Raw genomic sequence first — 21,184 nt, 5'->3', positions numbered from 1 at the left:
AGCATTTTGTCAGATCTTCTCCACAATTGTTCAATTCATGAACCAAGGGTATCCCTGTGTTCAGTTCACTCAGTAACTTCCACTTGAACACGAAATTCATCAAATTTTAGACACCTGCAAATTCTCCATTGTACTAATTTTATTCTTGATTCGAGAGGAAATCTTGACGGCAAATTCAAGTCATTTTCCTCCAGTGTTCGATGTCGCTGAGCAGGTCCGAATATCCACCCCGTTAAAAGTTGTTGAGGGTGTCTGACCTGGCTTTTGGCGGCATCCCCGATGAGTCGCTCGGTGTCGTTGAAGGCGACGTAGCTGGGGGTGGTGCGGTTGCCCTGATCGTTGGCGATGATCTCCACTTTGCCATGCTGCCAGACCCCGACGCAGGAGTACGTCGTCCCCAGATCGATTCCCACTGCCGGCACTTGCTTCCCCATCCTGAGTATCGGTTATTGATTATCGATTATTGGAATTCGCGGATAAGACGCCACGCACAGAACGGGATTCGCGATTCGCGCCGACTTGGAGCAGCGACTGAGGCGCCGTCCGAGCCCGCCAACCGCAGCACGCTCCAGCCGACCGCCGCGCCGACGACCGAGTGGGAGCGACTATTTCAGGCTTACTCCCACTCTCATGTTCTAGCCAGAAACAGCAGATGTCCGTCGGGTTTCCTATGGAAAGTAAGCGGTTTTATCCAGTCTGAAGGGCTTTGATTCGATCGGCCATCATACGCAAAGTAGCGGATATGCGTTTGGTTTTTTATTCTAGCTGAGCGGTTTTATCCGGCCCGAGGGACCATGTGCGTCTTGTAGGCGAAAACAGCTTTTGTTCGTTTGGTTATCAGTTAGAGTTGAGCGGGGTCTGTGACATCATGTTTGCCTTTTGCCGTCCTGGGTTAAAGAGGGCGTAAAGAGAATGAAGAAATGGGAAAGAAGTAGAAAAGTGGTATCATCGTGAAATCGTACTCTAACTAAAAAAAAAAACACTCTAAAAACAATTTTTTACCAAACGAGTAATGAATGAGCACATTTCCCTGGTAAAAATTGGCAGTAGAATCTGGGTTCCAAAATACCAAAGACCTACAGCCGGCTGCAAGATTTCCAATAGCTTCTATAGCCGGCTACACAATTTCTTATAGCCTTTTATAGCCGATGGCGACTAAGCAATAGCTAGGCGATAAAGTGTATGCTAAACGTTACTATTTACGGATGCTAGGACTTGGTGAGTTTTTGGACTACCGCTCTCTTTTCGGGCCGTAGTATCTTGATTTATTTTGCGAGGAAAGCTCCGTAATTTTAAAGGATGCCTGCCATTCCTAATATATTGGAGCGCCTTCAATTCCGTACGATACTGTGCAATACCTCTGGTGTGGAATAGTTGCTTCAAGCGCCGTGGTACGCTGCGGCGCGGCTCGGCGGGCGGGCAGCGCCTACAAACCTAACAGGGATACTTCACGCATTGCGCAATGCGTGAAGTATCCCTGTTAGGTTTGTAGGCGCCAGTGCGCCGCCGCTCCGCTTTGTGCTAGGCTCTCTTATTTAATCTCGTGGAGTCGGCGTTTTTCAACTCATGACTTTGAAATGTTTGCACACCCTGTATGGATTATTCTCATTTTAATTGATGAAAAAAAACATGTAGTAAAGGAATTTATAATGTGCGTTTTGTAAATATTAAGGTGATTCCGTACAAACCTAAGGATTTACAAAGCACAAGAATTTCTACACAATTCCTTATAGCCTTTTATAGCCAATGGCGAAAAAGCAACAGCCAGGCGATAAAGTGTAAAGCCCGGCGATAGGAACTATAGCCCGGCTGTATACTTTTTTATAGCTTCGTGTGGCCCGGCCGTATGATTTTTTCCACTTTCTACAGCCAGCTATATGATTTTCTATCGCCTTCTTCAGTCGGCTATAAGAACTCCTATGGTATTTTGAAACGCAGCTCCTATCGCCAATTTTTACCAGGGTTACGCCATGTCAGTTTGCCTTTAATTTTGATCGTAGGCAACACGAGCTCTCCACGTGGACGAATGGTGATATCATGGTAAAATGGCACTCTCATCCTGGACACGCACAGAAAAGAGCTTTTTTACCAAACGGGAAGAGTTTAGTTTGGCGCCATGTCAGTCTGCCTTCAATTTTTAGTATTGGCAACACGAGCATCCATATCATGTCGCTATTGTTGTATGAAGGTTCAGTTCGAATACGGTTCCAGCGCATTTACCGTTTTATCGATCAACAGTCAGTAAAGTGAGTCCTTCTCTTACGACATTTTCCACTAAACTGTTACTTTTTTATCTCCCTTCCAAACAGAAAATGACACAAGAAAGGAGAAGGGGGGGGGAAGAAAAAAAAGGAGGAATAAAAAGGAGGGTAAGGAAAAAGATGAGAGGAAGAAGAGGAAAAAATAAACAGAAGAAGGAAAGAGAAAGAGAAAGAAGAAAAGAGGGAAAATGGCATAAAAAAGAGAAGGAATTGAAGAAAAAGAAGACGTAGAAAAAGAGGAGGAGAAAGAGAAAATCAGAAGAGTTATAATAAGAGGAGAAAGAACGAAGAGGAAAAAGATGGAGAAAATAGAAATAGGAAGAAAATATAAGAAGCTAAAGAAAAAGAAAGAAAGGAGAGGAAATGAGAAAGAGGCGGAATAGGGGTAAGAAAGGTGAAGAAAAAAGAAAAGAAAAGCAGTGAAGAGAATGAAGGGGAAGAATAGAAAGAAAAGAGGAAACGAGAAAGAAAAAAACGCAGTGACGAGAAAAAACAGAGGTTAAGAGAAAGAGGATGGAGAAAAGAGAGAGAAAAAGCGAGAGGGAAGGAGAGTAGTGCCATCATCGTGAAATTGCATCTTACTCGGAACACATTTAAGAAATAACAATGGGCCTGTTGCAAACTTTTGCTAGAGCAATAATAAGAGTTGTTTCTTGTAGATAATGCCTCAAAAATCACGATGAGCGCATCGGCAAAGTCTGAAACGCACTCATAACTTCACAATCTGCGTAAGAAATTTGCGTTTTTTTAAGCTTCCCGCTTTCAAAAACGATACTACGGCATAGGTGAACATTTTGTTAGAGGAGTCGCTCCATCGTCGGCGATATTCATCATGGCCGACGCTTGCACGCAGTTCCGCGCGTAATTCAAGGAGAGTTCAAGGTCAATCAATTCGGGCGTGGAAAATATGAACGTTAACACACCGATTGTTATCTGGTCTAATCCAGTTCAGGTGTTATCTCGTCCCATCAAACGTGTTTTGGCGGATTGGCGTCGCTATGATGATTATTGCCGACGATGGAACGACTCCTCTTACAAAATGTTCACACTGTGCCGTAGTATCGTTTTTGAAGCGGGAAGCTCAAAAAACCGCAAATTTCTTACGCAGATTGTGAAGTTAGGAGTGCATTTCAGAGTTTGCCGATGCGCTCATCGTGATTTTTGAGGCATTATCTATAAGAGACAACTCTTAGTTTTGCTCTAGCAAAAGTTTGCAACAGGCCCATTTATCTAACAGGAAAAGGTTACATTAACGCCATGTGAGTTCGCCTTTAATTTCAGTGTCGGCAGCACGAGCTTCCTCGTGGTCGAATAGTGTTATCGTCGCGAAAAAAGTAACTTTCTTCCAAACGGGAAGAGGTTACTATGAGAGCGGAAGTCAAGTCATCGGTATCGCGGTACGGTACCCATCGGCTCAATACGAGAACCCCTTCTGTGGAGGTCCCCTAAGGTGATTTTAGTTCCAGAATAAACCACACCTCGTCACTATGTTAAATCCAACTAAAAAAACCAGCAATTGTTTTGATACTACAACGACTTTATGAAATTGTAAGACTCATGCAGGCTGCAGCAACATCTAAAACCGAAAATAAGCTTTGCATGTTCAATAATTTACTGAGTAATCTTTTTATTTTTATTGGAGCGTAAATATACCACCGAAGATCTGATGCTAGTTTCCCTGCTAAAACCACGGACATTCGTCAAGTCTACGAATCCATAAAGTCTACGACCAAAGTTTCATCCATATTCTACAGATTTCTATGCATTCATAAGGCCATCGATTCCGTAAAGGGTGCTACGGGTTTTATTTGACAAATGAAAATCTCGTTGAAATATATTTCAATGACATTCGAGCTAATGTAGGCGTTTCACAGAACTTCGCTTACAATTGTTAGACGCATAAATGTCGAAATGAGTTACTTTTGGCATTTGCGTTGAAAACTAGATGTATTTCCGGATACAAATAATTGGTCTTTTGACAGTTCCTATGCTGTATCATTTCGTGAATATGAAGCTTTTAATATTGGATTTTAGAGGGAACTAACTGCATGTAGGTCGTCACGTCGCGTCGCGTCGCGTCGCCTGGAATGGTTCGCGCCTGTTCGCGCTACAGTTAGGGCTGTCTCTAGTGTTGCGTCCTTTCAATTTGTAGGCGCCTCTTACGCCTGCTCCTATTAAAAGTCACAAATTATCGATTAAACTCCGCTCCGGGTTTGGTTCTTGAATTCTTCTTTAAGATTGGTACATACTTGATCCAAACAGCTCTAATTTCATTTATTTTTACAGCTACTTTTCACATTTTTGTTGTAACTGCTGGTACAGCTAAGAATATTGCACGAAGTTTTGCTTTTTCTTCATTAAAATAATCATCATTTTCTTTCAATGTCCTGTAATTGTAGAACATTTTGCAACAAGGGACCGTCGCTTCTAGCTCATTTTAAAAGTAATGTATGTGCAATTAGTATCTTTTGTAGATAGGTGCTTTTATAACTTGGCAAGAAAAATGACTGTTCAATAGTGGAGGGAATAACTTCGGCCATACCATTATTATTTTCGTCAATGTAAACCGGAAATTACGAAATGGCCAGTCCATTAATATATACATTTAATGAGTGGTTGAATATCGATGAACATTAACAGATCCTGATGTCATTTCCGGTTTATACCAACGAAATCATTGCGATAATTCGTATGACCAATGCTTGCAACCTCCTTTCAACGTCATAATCAACAGTTCAGAAGTTGCCACGGTAACCAACCTGCGTTGCAATTATCAATTTATTCTCGTTTCAGCAGAAACAACCACATTGTTTGAGTTCTCGGTGTTCCATTTCTGTTTCCTCATTATTTTCAAGAACAAGAACAAGAAAATTTGCTGGCGATGATATTGCACTGTATCTGTAAGTTTTATTATTGCATTTTTGAAGAACTTAAATCCTCCAAGGTATTTGGTGGTTTGTTTGGAAAAAAGTTCCACTCAAAAAATTTTTCCACAATTTTTTTCTATTTCTTCTTCTTTCTCCTCTTTTTTGTTTGTGTGAAAAACTATTTTTTTTATAGGTAGAACTTTGATTTAGTTTTAATTGTTTCCCGAGATAATGTCTGTAACTGACCTTCAGCCGATTGCTTGACAAAAGTGACCTCTTAAACATAAAATTACTTATCGCGGTTTTTTATCACAGTTTTTCGATTGCTCTGGAAAATTTTCACTTTTCAAGTTTGGATCCTATCCCCGGGACGAGACATTCACTTCCACTTGGAGGGCCACATGAAGACGTATCTGACCGATCACTAGCGGAAGTAATTTTTACTCTATAGGGAAGAAAGCAGCACAAGGGGTTCTAAAATATATTGTCTTTCATATCACTTGCTGCTTCGTCATCGGTGCCTTTCATGCATTGTAAAACTTCGGAAGTACGCATATTATAGAAAAGCACAATTTATTCAGATACGCATAAGTATATCCATTCACGGGAAAATGAGCCTCAGTTCACAAAAACTGAATGACAAGTTATTACTAGAGCAGAGAAAATAATGTTTTGCGGACATAGAGGGGCGAAAGTGCAGTTTGCAGTTCAAAAAACGTAGTTTTGAGACAAAAGTCGTTAAAAATCTCATCTGTCAGATCACGGCACGCTGTATTAAAAATTTACTATTAAAATTATAAAGGATGATCGTCATTGAGAATTGTCGAAGAATCAAAAAATAAATAATGATAAGTGAATGAAGAAACACTTAATTTCGCAATAATTAAATTCCATAACCATAAAAGTAGAATCAACCCCCTCTTCCTGTAGTCAGGTCTGTTAAGTAAGAAGCTATAATCTGCCAGTCAAAACTGAAGCTGACTTAATCACTTTGGAAAGTATTACCATTGGATGAATGGAACCGTAAATACCTACCGATCGTAAGTTTCTTTTTCGTCATTTTTGGCGAAAATTCAGTCCTCGAAACAAATGGATACAATCCTATGAGAAAATGGTAAAGGGCGGCAAGAGGCACTCAAATCGCATGTTGGTCCGGCTGCATACCTTCTTTGTTTCAGGCGCATCTACTGGATGGGCATATTCATTGCATTTTCTCAAGTCATGCTCGTTACTTAGATCATGATCATGGAGACCCACGGCCTCAATGTTGATTTTAAACTTGGAGCCATGTTCAGCTAGTATTTTATTGGCCTGAAAAGCAAGCCCTTCACTCACTCAATTTTTCTTTTTCTCAATTTTTCCTCATTCAAAGTTTTTTTTTCGAAGAAAACAAAAAATAAATTGATGCATTTTTTAAAATCAGATTTTAACTAATTCTAAACTTTAAAGTGGATTTTTTGGAGAATTACTTAAACATCCGTCTCAAAGAGTTCACCACGTGCACTGATGAGTTGTTGTCATCCAAGTCGGATATTTGGGGTAGAAGTCTTTCGGGCTGCTTGACAAACTCCTTTTAAAGAGGGTAGGAAAGGGAGAGGGGCTCTGACAAGTGAGTAAAACAATCTGAAAAAATGCCCGACGTCTTTGTAGATAGCTCTTACAGAGAATCGCGACGAAGAAATCAATGGCTTATGTAAACAAGTTTTTATATTATAGAAACAAGTTACCTTTGATTTGAAAAAAAAATGGTTTCTTAATATTTGTTTGTAAACTAATGTTTGTCCACTTTAAATGAAATTGCATTAAATTAAAAAAAATAACTTTGGCATCTGATGACAAAGTTCATTTGCTGTGAATTAAAAACAGTAAAAAAAAAAAAAAAAAAAAAAAAAAAAAAAAAAAAAAAAATTAATAATTTGAATTGCAACAGGAATTGTTTCACTCCATAGACCATTAATTATTTCACTTTAAAAAAATGTTTGCTAAGAAAGTAATTTTACGCACCAAAATAACTATTTTCAATTTTCTTTTTTTTTAAATTTGAAAAAATTGAAAGATGTTTCTCTACAATTTTTCCAGTACTTGCGTTTGGCTTGTTGCAGAGTCGCGGATGGCGAAGAAGGAGAAAGCGAAGAAGAAGGAGGCGAAGGCGCCAAAGGAAGGAGGGAACGGGGGCGACAAGGGGGCGAAGAAAGCGAAAAAGGGACCGGCAAAAGCGACGCGGAAAAGCGAGGGAAAATCCAAGGCTCGGTGCAACGTTGATATCTTCAACGAACACGCCATGGAAAACGCCTACTACACCTGCCACAACGTTCAGGACCTCCTCAAGTGCCGCGGATTTCCCTGGCCCGACCTCCAGAAGAAGAAAAAGAAGGGCAAAAAGGGAAAATAGGCACTTTCCCATGGTTAATCATTTTCGTTGACGCACCCATAGTGGTCCATTGTGGTACTAATATCTCCATTTTTTGTTTTGATCCTTAGGTGTTAAGACCCCTCTCATATGCGGCCACATCTAGGACTCCGTTAGAAAATCCTCTACCGTTGAGCCCCCCCCCCCCCCTTCTTCATCACTTGGGAATTTTCTAGTCATGTCATGACATGGATATTTGTTGCATTTTTGATGCATTGAACGCAACGTAACTGAGGTGGAAGTCCAAAAACCGTGTCTAGATTGCGATTGTTAAAAAGCACGACCGGTGGGCCTTATGAGTGCGGTGTCCTCCCCCATTTAGAAATTTACTTTACCCTACTTTGGAAATGTGAGGGGTTCAGTGATTGGGCCCAGTGGGAACGGCTCAAACTTGTTCCTGAGCAGAGTCAATTTTTCGAATTTATCTCGAAGAGAGCCCCCGGACCCTTGGAGCTGGAGGAGATCCGCTGATCCCAATTTGTAGGGTGTCTTTTAATGTCCCCTGTCCCCTAGACCCCCCTTGATGAGATGCCCCTCTGGCTCCCTCCACAATTTCATAGTTCCGCCCGTGTTAGTTTCTCTGTTAAAAAAAAATGAAAAAAAAAGTAATTTGGAAGACCTGCAACGTTACGATCTGACGAACGTTGTTTTGAATTATACTTCTTAAGACTTAGTTGCGGGAAAGTGCAATATTTCTGGGTGATATAATTTTATTTTTCATGCCAAATAATTTTTTTTATTTACTTTTCCCATTCAAAATAAGTTTGTTTGTAATCCTGATAAAACGAGCTTCGAAAAGTAAAATGACGTTATCCTTTTGCACATAGCTTAAAAGCGTGCACGTTGTTAAAATAAATTTTACTTCAATTAACATTTCTTCTTTTTCTTTCCCCCTTTCTCCCTCTCCTCCCTCTCCTCCCCCTCCTTTTTTAAACAAAACTTCCAGGGAAAAAATTATTAGATTAAGCAGGCACCTACCTTTCCTTGAAATGAAGGAGCAAGTTGCGACTGTTCCGTTTCGAAATATTTATCCACAGTTTTTAAGACATCTACATAGAACTTTATGAGAACTTCACTACAGGAGATCCGAGAACGAGTGAATTAGGGAACAGGGCCGGATTAAGGGGGTGGCCACATGGGCCGCGGCCCATGGCGGCAAATCGAAGGGGCGGCAAAAGTTTGCAATTTTTTAAAGTGTAGGAATAAAAGAAAATCGGATTTATAAAAACAAAATTACAAACGAGAAAAGGCGACAAAATCTCTCATTTTCTGAGAGTATAGTAATTTCTAATTTTGTCGTCTCTTAGTGATACAAGAGACAGCACCTTCAATAAGTCGAGTTAAGAGTGACCAAACACGCAATTTGGCCTGGAACGGCCTGACTTAAAGAGAAATGATAACGAGGACTTGAGATGAAAAGGAGAAGCCCTCGGCGCGATGCGGCGATCGGCATGTAACACATATTGACGCCTACAAGACTGCACGAATACTTCACGCGTTACGTCCAACACAGTGCGTTCAGCAGCGGTCGGCGTGAAACGCATAGCGCCTACAAGACTGTCGGAATACTTCACGCATTGCGCCAAACACGGTGCGGTCCGCGCGGCGCGGCGGCGGAAGTTAAAATCATAATTTTTTCGTTCATTTCTTATGAAACGAGGGCCTTGTCCACACTGAGATAGGTTTACGGAATTTAACTTTCGCGCAAAGTTCCGTGAACTTTTGCTAGTAGTGTTGACAGGGCTTTCATAAAAAATGTGTTCAACACGAGTAAATGCGTCTTATTCACCCCTCCCCCACTGACACGTTCATTTGATGGTTTTCATCGAGTTTCAAAACGAATGAGAAGGGGGCGGCAAAATACAGGCAGCCCCATGGGCGGCAAGTAGGTGAATCCGGCCATGTTCGGGAAAATAAGATAATGTAGTGGAGGAAATATTTATCATGTAGAAAAATAAACTACGGAAAACCGGTGGAAATAAGAACTAAGAAGTGACATTAAGGAAGATGAGAGTGGATCCGCATTCCTATGAAATAATTGTTAGAAAGTTTATGATAAGCTCCGAAAAAAATATGTGCGTCCTTTTCGCAAAGACAAATGTTTATAAACTTTTTTTAAAAGGCAAAGGCTAACTCAACAAAATAGTAAGTAGGCCAACGGGCCAACTAGTCACAAATTGTAAGTAAATGGCGCGGTTTTGTTTTTCCTTCATTTTAGGAGGTAGGCAAAAGGTCCATTGGGGCCACAATAGTGGTCCGCGCTCACAACAAGGCGATGGATAAAAATGCATTTAATTAACGATCTAGAGGCCGAAGAGGCCCCCTCTCTTTCTAATTACTATAAGCTTAAAAAGTCTAAAGAGGCCTGCGTGAATTATCAATATGAACAAGTATTAATTAGAACAAGTATTAAATAGAAAAGTAAAGCACTTAATGAGACTCTCCGCTCCCCCCCCCCCTCCCCGCCCAGACAACCGTGCGCATTTTTAACCGCGTTTAATACACAACAAAATAAGCAGCCTTGGGCATGCTTCGTGCACTTTCGGTCGAAGAAGCTGTATATATCTGTCATCAATCTGTTGTCACCACAAATATTTTTTGTCAATAAATCGGAATTTGGGCACGAAGTCAATTGAAAAACACTGGTTAATTATAAAGTTGGATAGATAATAGTCAAAGTTCTGGCATTGGAAAGTGTCAAACCTATGGTTGTGTCCTTCAGGATGGTAGACCTTCAGAGCTTTATTTTACAAGATCTCATGCATTCATGGTGAACATTTCTGAGCACATTTTGGAATGCTGTATTAATTCAATCTTAGGTGCATTCCTCGCATTCTTTATGAGAGGGATTTGACTCAAGCTGTGTCAACTCTCGCAGTCGAACTATTTCACTTATAACTCACGTAAAAATTACATCGAACGGCAAAGACCAATTTAAATCCTACAAAATTCAATTTCAAATGAGTTCATATCGAAAATTTTAACGAAAGAGTTTTACAAGAGCTCGATATTTTGCGCGATGAAGTACGGTGTTTTGACTCCAAGGGTTTATCATCACTACATCGGAATGTGGCTCTGTAAGATGGCGGCCTATGGCTTGCCAAATTAGTTCTGATAAAAGTTTTCTTTGTGATGATCATTAATTATCCAATATTTTCGGTGTCGCAGTGAAAACTAACGAGCTTTAGTGTTATTCTCTGTTTTGTGCTTTGTGTCAAGTTTCGGAACCCACAGGATACGTCGTTTTCACGTTCGGAAAGTCACGGAGCCCTCCGTTGCTAATGGTAATTTCTATTATGGCTTCCTATCTTCAATATGTTTTTTATATTCACTCGTATTTCGCTCCGTCACCAACAGAAACTTGATCGTTCATCCGAATCTTGAACTGTTTTAACGTCAATTTTGTGCGTTAATTCTGCTCTCAGGGCGCCGTGTTTTATTTTTCCATGATGAAGTATTTTTGTTTCTTCATGGGCATCTCTCCCATGTAACCACTGAATTGTAGCCTAACTTACTTTTCATGCTGTGGCAAGAATTGTCATAGTTTTCGATTTCATTACCGGACACTACCTTTGGCACGTCCTATTATTTAATCAGAATTGTTGTGCAAAGTCTTTGGCCAGCCACTGTAGGATCTCTTGCTCTTTTCGACCAGAATTTCTGCACTCTCCGGCACGATGCAGGTAGGCCAAATGGTCTGGAGATCTGTTTCTTTCCGACAACTTTTGTTATCATTCTGTGTCCTCAAGAGACTTGTTCGAATATTTTCTCTCCCCTATTATTGGTAAATTCTATAGACCTAACCTGGTCTTTCTTGTCCACTTTGATCCTTAAACGGATGTTACTCTCATGAGGGTTTTCTAATCGCGCCACTCCAGCGAGAATGTTTAGGTAATTGCAAGGCCATTTTATGAAAGAAATTCTGTAGGGTTTAGTCGCACTTTTTATTTTGGTTAGTTCCTTACATATTTTGACTTGAGGGGAGTTTTTAGGTGCTGCATTTCTTAATTATTTCTACAAATGTACACGAAAATACCAAAATATCCTGTTGGACTGAAATGACGTTATCACCCAGAACTTTTGATAATTTCCATGAGTCTCTCAAGTAAGTTCGTGGATCTCTCTGAATGTTTCCATGTGTCACCTCAGTTTAAATAGAAGTGTCCGTCTACTTGTAGCGAAGAATTCATAATCCTCCTAGATTTGTCGCTGTCCTCCTGTGCAGTTCATCAGCACCATATTTCTACACTTCTTCTCAGCTATGCCGTTGGGCCTGAAGTCAGATTACCAAGTCAGTTACTTGTTAAGGGCTCCAGAGAGTAAGAAATGTCTTTGTACAACCCTCCTCCTTCCTGTGAATTGAGTTCTCCGATTGTTTTTCTGCGCTAGCAATTTCTTTAAGAATGATATTATTGTTAGTATGTGAGTGCATACTTTGCTTGACAATGGTGATTATCATCACGATTTGTATTGACATTGATTAGTTTAAAGTTCCTTCATTTTCGGACCATGTGTGTTTCATTTTGGTATCTATCGTAAATCCCTCCTCTCTTATCATTCTCAATTACTCACCGAAATTTTTAAAAAATAGCACTGTAAGAATCACTAAATGAAGTTCAACAGACCCTCATTAGGGCTTTTTTTTATCGCGGATCAGGGTGGATCGGAGCGGAACGCTCTGGATTGGAATCCTGAGCGATCCGGACCGATCCAAGTGTTCCAAGTGATAAAAAATCCAAACTTGGAATTTGGTTCGATTTGTTATTGTTTTGATTCTTTGGGGACGGCAACTTCCTCGCATTAGGTTAGGATCACAGTGGATCAGAGCTCGCCCCACCTCGGAAGAGCGATCCAGCGTTCCACCCTGATCCACCTGGAACGCTTGGATCACGCTGAGGAACGGAATAAAAAAATACCGATGTTCACCGCGATCCACTGCGATCCGCATAAAAAAAAGCCCTATTAAAGAAGTTAATAGTAGTGGTAGAAATCTCAATTCCAGTAACTGATATTCATTACTTAGTAATCACATGGCTAGACTTAAATTCATTCATTTGCATGAAAATAATAATTAAAATGTTAGTTCTCCTTAAATATCAAGTTTCTCTAGTGAAGTGTGCCCTTATATTGATCTGTTTAGTGCAGTCTTAGATCTTGGCAAGGAACCAGTTGGGTGTGCATATCTGTATTCGTAAAGACATCTATTTGTTTCAATGTTGCGTTTCTGAACTCCTCTGATAGATTTGTCCATAAGAATCAAAACCATTCAGTGCAGCCATGTCTGATAATCTTATTGTTCGTGCGTTTCTGTTAGGATAATCTATGCAAGTGTATTGTCAAAGTAAGTTCCCAGCGACTGTTTTAAAATGAAATTACTTGATGCAAAACGGTTGGTGTTATTGCAAAATTTTGACTTCGTTTGAACCTCGTTTGTTTTACCTTTACTCGAGTAGTTAGACTAGAATGCTCATCACTTTTCTCCAAAGCTCGCTGATCTCCAGAAGTTGATAGGACTGTTGAGTTGTGATTAGTTCTCAAAGAAATTAAATGGTATCGGACAAGTTTATTTTACTAATCACCATTTACTTTCACCATTATTTAAAATCACCAGTGCCAGTGATCACTTGAGGAGTAAGGTGTCCAATCAGTGAACGGAAGTGCGCAAGTGTGTATGGATCGCATTTAGCAAAAAGGGATGAGCACGGTTACAGTGTTGTAAAAATGATGCTTCTCCATAATTATCTAGAAAATCTTCCAGAATAGCACATAGTTTTTGCTTCCCATCAAAAAATTGTCAATTTTAAAGGAAAATAAGTGTGTAAATTTTAATACTATACACATATTAAGTATTTTTAAAAGAAAATAAGAAGTTGCATGATTTTAAAAACACTGTAATTGCCCTGGTTCCTCTCTGCCAAATGTGATGTATATTACATTGTTTGGTGTACCCACCGACCTCACTGTTCACTAAAAGAAAGACCATTGGCGGTTAGTAGTCTGTAAGTAAATGCACTTCAATTTAGCTGGTGTGCATGCTGGGCCTGGTTTTTATGTTTTTTAAAAGCTAGTGCGAACAGAATTAAACGTTACAATACATTAGTAATTCACCATACCTTGCATTCTCATGAAAGAGGTATGTATAACTTCAAATCGAAGGTACAGAATGTTCTTTGCCTTTACCTACGCTTTATAAGGCACAGTGGTTAACTCACCATTTTTTAACCAAGTATTCTGATATGTACTAAGTATGTAGGTTTTGAAATACCTGGAAAAGTGAATTGTAGTCATCATCAGCACTCATCATACCCATGTAACTTTTTTTAAGAAGGGAATTGCATTCTGTCATTGTGTCATTCTGAAGAAATTCACGCAGCTGAAATCTTTTTTTAGAATGTCCTTCTTCATTAAGTTGCTCTGTGCTCATTGTCAGTGAACGTCCTAAGTAGTAGTGATGTCATGATAGCATTGTCTCCTCCAACTAAACTCCTTACAGTTCCAAGCAATGTTTACCTGTCGCCCTTGCTCTCAAGTATTGGTACGGCCCACTCCACCTCGTAATTTTATGGAATCAGCAGGATTTCTCAAATGTTTTGGCAGATATATTTAAACTGCTTGAGCAGTATCAATTAAAATATCCAAAAAATATATTCTAATGATTAGAATTGGATTTTGTGGGAAGCTAGCTCTACATAGGGGTCAAGTGAAAGCAAGTGAGACAGATAGCCCCCCAAAGGAACCTAAGATCACTCTGTTATCACTTTAACTACCTACCATCAACATAGACATCAGCGGCATCTGTTAAAGTTCATAACGCATCTGACTACTCTAGTCCGCAAAATAAAGTGAGATAACTTAACTGACTAACAAACCAGCACCAACTGACAGTTATGCTTGTGCTTGCTGCATCGATGCTGTCTCCAGGGTTTTAGGCTGTTATCCAATTATTACAAATTGGCTATTTCTGGAAGGACAATAGCGTCATTGGGATACCAGCGCATTTATTTCATTCTCAAAATAAGCCAATCCTGCACACAAAAGCTCCATGGATTTGTTGTTATTATATTTGCACCTCATTTTTGCTCAAGTGCTCCTATGCCCACACACTTATTCAGGTCTCTCTTTGTTTCAGATCTGGTGTTGTTTCTGCTTGCATGGATCAAATTTAGCAATGATCATATTTGGATGTAAAGTGACAGCATGTTCGGATCATTTCCTTTGAGTGTCTCCTTGCTGTGAAAATGTGCGTCAGTGTTGATGATGGAATCGTCCAAGGCAGAATAATATTAGAGTGTGAATTTGCTCAATTTTCCTAGTTTCTGCCTTGAAAAGTGCGTCCGTTGCCCTCTGGATATGCCTTATTGAAGCCTTATTAGCTTTAGTGTTTCGTTTTTCCGTCGTGTCAAATTTTTGTGACCATGATTTAATTCTATTTCGAGATTTTCACCCGTTCTTAGTGTCTTTTTCACATTTTTCGTGCAGTTTCGCAATGTTCCAATCATAAAATCGGTTCCAAATCAATTTTGGAAATCTTTTCGACGGTTTTATTTTTTTTATCGTCAATCGCTTTTTCGAATGTCTTAAATCTAATGATCGGGGGAATTCAGTTTTATACATGACGAGACCCCCCGACGGGTGAAGTTTTATGTTGCCAGCCCATTCCAATGATATTCACCCTGCTAGTGCAGCAAGTGCTTCGCGGTGTTTCATTGTTTGAGTGTGAATGTGGAGGGGGGAGGGGGGAGAAGATGTCCTAGTATGGGCCAGGAGCCTGGTGTCACTATGAACCCCGCATCTTCGGGCAAGTCCTCGACCCGATCGTCGGGCTACCATCAGAAAGCGCTCGCTGCCATACGAAACTCCCTCCTGCCATTTGCAAACATCGGATGCGAGTCAGGAAACGTTGGGTCGAGTGCTGCAAGTACTATATCTACCCTCTCGACAACCAGTGGCGTGAGTTCAGCTTCAGGACATAGCTCCACGTCCAACGGTGTAGACAAGGAACTCAACGCTCTCCGGCAGGCACTTGCACAGTTGATCGCCATGGGGTACTCTGAGGTAAGCAGTCCATCATTTTACATGACTAAAATTTTCTCTTGTAACCTAGCAATTACTATAGAGTGTATGAAGGACTCAGCGCTGAAAAAGAAGGAATTGAGCTGCGGCTAAATTTTGTTATTGTTCGATTTGATGTTCTTTACAATCCCCCAAGGACGATCGCTCACACTCTCCTAAAAATCAAAGAAAATAATTTTTTTTCGTTGATAATTAAATTGTATTAATGTTTGTGAACAGGAATGAAATAGAATCTTAAAACAAATTTCTCTAAACAATCACTCTGCTAGGATTATCGGATGAATTTCTTCATGGTAGGTATCCAAAGAGGGGACCCGCCAAACTTGCTAGTCCATCAGCACGAGAGATGCAAAATTCCATGAACTTTGATTCAATAAAATACCAACAAGGAGTATATTTAATTTGAGGAAACTGCATAATTTTCATGAAGTAAATTCTCTTAAACCGTCAGATTATAGTGTAAATTACGTGGGTGTAATGTGTCCATTCTCTCAGTCCCCTCTCGAATTTTTTGCACTTTGTTACGGGCTCCTCCATCACCCTCCAAAAATTCCACAAAATTCCATGAAATTTCTTTGGCCAATAAAAATTCCTTAGGCATCTCAGCGCCGCTGAACTGTGATATAAACCAGTATCATTTAGGGTACATTTTTCATCAAGGAACTAATTCTGGCTTATCAAATGACCCATCTGCGGAGGGAAAGCAAGGACATTACATTGTTTAAAAAATGAGCCAGGAACAGAAGTTTTTTAAGCTATGCTGTCCAATACTCGCAAGTTAGCAACACCGTTTCTTCTCGATTTAAATCCATCGCAAATGATCGATCCCGGCCGATGTAGTCCGCTTCGATAGATATCGATTGTCTTTCACGATTTTTTTTCGCCACCCAGCGAGAATCGCCGCACAGCATGCATAAAAAAGGACGTCGCATTTTGGGAATCTCAGATTCTGTCGATGACGTAGGTCGGTACGGACGGTTTTCATCATCGATTTCCTCGGAAATGGTGTCGTTCATGGAAAAAAGTCTCTCTGTAGGAAGTGTTGGAAATAATAACGGAACTTAGCGCTATTCGCGAGTCAGGAACCGATAGCGCGATGCTTGAAGTATGCGCACAGTTTTGCAGGAGCTGAAAAGAGCTTATTGTTAGTCTCTCTTCCGCTGTCTCAGAGACTTTAACGCAGATTAGAAAAGTTGGACGGGGAGAAACGCGCGATACAATTATTTCGACTTCCAAGTAGGTGGAATTGCATACTTTTCCGCGAAATGAAGGAGAACGTAAACTCTGTTTGGCTGACCCGGAGACTTTAACGCAGAGTAGAAAAGTTGGATGGGAGAAAACACCTCTATTCTTAAGAAATGACCGCGAACGCGCTAATTTTTGGTAAAAAATACTACGAACGCGCAATGGCTGAATCCCTGGTTACTTGAAACCGCGCAGGCCAAAGAATTTTCTGCTCCCCTGCCATTAGGTTTCTTTTCAAAATTCCGTGAAGAAACACCCCCTAAAATTTATTATGTGACTAAATAATATTGAAAATTTGCAGTTGCGCGTAGATGGCTAATTTATGCCCCATCTATTCTGCCGTGCTGCTAAGGGAGAACGCCGTATGAACATTAGAGAGTTGCTAAATTTCCTTTGATAAAACATGTATTTATGACGACATTCATGCATATTTATCCTTGATATTTTCAAGTATTTTAGATTAAATTGCATGTAAAATCGTCTGAAAATTCTGGAAAAAAATATTCACAATTTTCCTTCTAAAGTTGGTTTCTATCGAAGGAAACTTGACAACGTACGGTGTTTGTACATAGCACGACAGTATTCCAACTGCTCGCCGCAGCTTCCTCTGTGCGCCATCACGAAAACGACTTCATTTCCGTCGGCCGATTTGGCAACAGCCGAATGTCCGGCGTGGCCGCGGATGACCACCGCACGGCGCGCTGCCGGAGAAAGTTACTCGCGGGTCGCGGGGGAGCGCAGTGGTGGCGGCGGCAGGAAAGAATTGGACCTCACCAACGAGGAAGTATCTGAATCCGTCCGCGATCGCTTTTTATTGTTGGAGAGGAGTAACCCCCCCCCCCTTTCAGCCCTGCCCCCCGCACCCCACGGTCTGTCGCCTTCCGTGGACACCGGGAACAGTTGACTTTACTCACCCGCAGTCGGAGATGCGCTAGCGCCGCACAGACTCCATCCTCACTCAGAGGCTACGTCATTTAATGTAAAGGGTAGTTATGTTCTAGTAATGTAATATAAGAGTGTCAGGATACGTAGAAACATTAAAAATATAGCCAATCGGTGGATGCAACTTAGAACTGGGGAAAGAAAAAAAGAGACAAATGTCACATCCAATATATTGCACCATTCAACAGATATTTACATGCTAACGAATGGGCCAACTGATGATGATGCATCCAGACTGATGTGACTTTTGTCTCTTCTTTTCTTTCCCCAGTTCTAATTAATTTCGGTGTGGGGTTGGGTTGCATCGCCAAATTTGAAGGCAAATAGTAGCGATTTCGTCTCCAAACGGTCGGTGAGCCCACCTGACTCGCTGTATTCCTCACCATCCTAATTCCACGATTGGGAGGATTTGTAGTTTAGGGATGAAAACTATGCCGCTTTGCGAATGAAAAAACGCCCTATGAAGCTGCGGCTGTTGCCAAATTTCCATTAATAAAACACTGAACTTTTAAAACTGCAACTTTTGAATATTTTCTACCCCCTTTTCAGAGTAGTTCGTTCGCTACATGCCAAAACTGTCAAAAAAAAAGTATATATATATTCTTAACTTTCCTTGAAAATACGTTCTATTTCAAGAGAAATTTAGCAATATTCGAATGTTCATGCGGCAATTTTCCTTTGTCAGTTGCACTGAAGATGTGAGTTGGACTCACGAAGCGCGTCCACATTCAAAACAAATTTCGTGCAAATGAGTTAAGTCAAAGTTTTCCTCTATTTATCTAAACATTTATTTTACGGTGATATAAACTCCTACTCGAGCAACAACAGAACTCGGAGAATTTTTCTTGCAACTTTTTCCCAGCTTGAGTGTCCGATTGTGAGAATTTCTGACCTTGGAATCCAAATCTGACCTCGTCGGTATCTGATCGGAGGGGCTGCGTAGATGCTAAATTCCATCCGATTTAGGGAAAACCTCCCCAACGAGACTGGATTAGAGGCCAGAGACAGAGCGGAGCCAACCCGATGACAATGACACTGGATCGCGCCTTGCTCTGAATGCGCCGCACAGTGGAGTGAGTCACAAGGAGAGATCGAATAAGACATTTTTTACGAATTTTTTTAGATTTAATGTCTACTTCGTTGCAATTCAAATTTTAACGAGTGCTTTTTGAAGGAAATAGTATACGGAAACCAATTAAGCCCCCTTCAAACCCCTACGCTTAATACTAACAAAAATGAAAGCTTCTGAAGTACTGCCGTGCTGAGGAAGAACTCCGTATGAACATTCGAGAGTTGTCAAATTTCCTTCAATGAAATGTTTATTTTTAAGGCAAGTTATGAATATTTTTCCTTGAAATTTTCAGGAACTTTAGGTGAAATTGCGAACAAAATTTTATGAAAAATTGGGGGAAAATGTCATATGTTTACCAGAAAATTTGTGTTTTATCAAAGGAAACTTGGCAACGCCTAAAGGTTTATACGGCGTTCTTCCATAGGAAGACAGAGTAGGTATCCGCATCGTGCCTGCCTTTCTTCTTAATGCACTCCACTGTGCGCCACGGCGGGGCGAAAATAATGCGATAGCTCTGAAACGGAGGGGTGGGCGCTAATATTGTGTAACTGTCCCGTGGTCGGGGGAGGGAGTGGGTTGTGCGTCAACAGGTGGAGGAATGACCCACATCCGAATTCTCTCCCACCCCCACCCCGCGCGCCGCTCGAGGAATGCGGCCCGCGTCAGTTGTCAAATCTCGCAGCTTGACCCAAGATCGCGCTCAGAAATGCAACATGAAATTTTTCCACCGAGAAAGTTGCATGAAATTAAACGGAATTTTCAGAGGCTGAGTATTTTAGCAGCTACAAATAACCGATAGCTGGAGTAGAGGCTTTCAAGGGAGGCCAGTTGGATTACGTCTTGCAAAAAGGAACCAAGAGCATTACAACGTTGCTAGGATTGTGCTGCTTACAATTTTTACAGTAAAATCACTGAAATCACTCAATAGATTAAATTTACAACGGTAATTTTCGTCTTGAATTTCTAGTTCTTTGGGAGTAAAGATGAAATTTGTTTAGATGATAAGCATATATTTGCAAGGTAAAAAAAGTTGCACAATCTTAGTGACATTGGAATGATCTTAGTTCCTTTTTGCAAAATGCAATTCAGTTATGACACCCCACCACAGTGGAATGTCCGGAATTGTTTGCTTCGTGCCACGGTTTTTAGTGTATTTTTTTTTTAAGGAAATACACTATTTTTTTTTTTAAAAAACAGCCTGGAAAATATGGTATCCGTTGCGATGATGATTCCTAGTGCAGTATTTTCCCGCTAGATCGTGATTGTGAAGCCAGGCGATCTTCAGGCTATCAATGAGCTTTGAATTTCGTGACTACGTCATTTTTCTAGCGACAATTTTCGAATTTCGTCACTTAAAGGTGCCGAAAAAGTACCGAATTTTTCTGCTTATGCGGTACTGAATTGTTGGGAAAGGTTCTGAAAAAGTTCTGTGGTAGTACTTAATTTTTGTCTACAGTTGCAGCAGACACTTTATTTATGTGACACTAAAATCCCGATATGAAAATTTGGTAGTTTTGAAAGCGCCTTCAATGTGGTGTGATACATCCCGCATTCCGGAGAGTACGAATAGTTGTATCATTGCGCCGTAGCAATGCGATGGAAGATTAATCTGAAGTAGCGCTGGCCTTGTCGCGTCTTTCTTTGCCGCTATTGCAGTTTTGACCGCATAGTTCAAGTTTGCTCAAGCTAGGATTGTATTCAGTAAATTGATCATTTTCATAAAGGAATTAAAAGTAAATCAAACTCTAAGAAACAGAAGTATAATAGTAACAGGAACCAACAATCAACTGTAAGGTACTGAAAAAGTACTGATTTTTTCTGGTTCTATGACACTGAATTTTTTGGACAGGCACTGAAAAAGTGCCGTGAAAGTATTTACTTTTTGCTTGTCAGTTTTAGTAGACACCTTATTTATGAGACACAAAAATCCTGATATGGAAAATCGGTAGTTTTGAAAACGCCTTCTATGTAGCGTGATACCTCACGCATTCCGGAGAGTACGAATAGTTGTATCGTTGCGCCTTAGCAATGCGATGGAAGATTAATACTGAAGTAGCGCTGGCCTTGTCTGTTTTCCTTTTCTGCTATTGCAGTTTTGCATTTGAATTTTTACTGAATTCTTCTGCTTATAAGGTACTGATTTTTTTTTTTTGGGGGGGGGGGGGAGTACTCAAAACGTACCAAACTTTTGCCAGCCAGTTTTAGCAGACAACCTGCAGCACCGTATCACCTGAAACATTTTAAAATTCGTGTTAAATATTTTTAGCGGTTCAGCTCTGTCCACAATCAAACTGACTCATTTTGGTTCAGGATT

The 21,184-nt window shown here is 40.5% G+C and overlaps 2 protein-coding genes and 1 non-coding gene across 4 annotated transcripts in view; 2 read left to right on the top strand and 1 right to left on the bottom strand.

The window, feature by feature from the left end:
• LOC109043908 (heat shock protein 68) overlaps positions 1-583 on the bottom strand; it is a 55,151-nt gene extending 54,568 nt beyond the window's left edge. Inside the window, exon 1 of the mRNA XM_019061270.2 lies at positions 258-583. Within this exon, the coding sequence (XP_018916815.1) occupies positions 258-434 (177 nt within the window). The 5' untranslated portion in view covers positions 435-583. The remainder of the gene's footprint in view (positions 1-257) is intronic.
• The window catches only part of LOC109043909 (uncharacterized), a 35,614-nt gene extending 28,371 nt beyond the window's left edge, over positions 1-7,243 (top strand). Inside the window, exons 3-4 of the transcript XR_011899531.1 lie at positions 5,055-5,161; positions 7,231-7,243. This is a non-coding gene — a transcript (uncharacterized protein). The remainder of the gene's footprint in view (positions 1-5,054; positions 5,162-7,230) is intronic.
• Positions 7,244-10,413: 3,170 nt separating this feature from the next.
• Positions 10,414-21,184, top strand: part of wts (serine/threonine-protein kinase warts) — a 41,155-nt gene continuing 30,384 nt past the window's right edge. The window contains exons 1-2 of one of the 2 annotated variants that reach the window (XM_019061224.2): positions 10,414-10,822; positions 14,668-15,593. In XM_019061224.2, coding sequence (XP_018916769.1) covers positions 15,294-15,593 — 300 coding nt within the window. In that variant the 5' untranslated portion in view covers positions 10,414-10,822; positions 14,668-15,293. Of the gene's footprint in view, positions 10,823-10,863; positions 11,222-14,667; positions 15,594-21,184 lie in introns of those variants that run through there. The other variant, XM_072298198.1, reaches the window with a different exon arrangement.

Source organism: Bemisia tabaci, chromosome 3, assembly GCF_918797505.1.
Source record: "Bemisia tabaci chromosome 3, PGI_BMITA_v3".
Lineage (NCBI taxonomy): Eukaryota > Metazoa > Arthropoda > Insecta > Hemiptera > Aleyrodidae > Bemisia > Bemisia tabaci.
The sequence above is the reverse complement of the archived record's forward strand: the minus strand, read 5'-3'. Positions and strand labels throughout refer to the sequence as shown.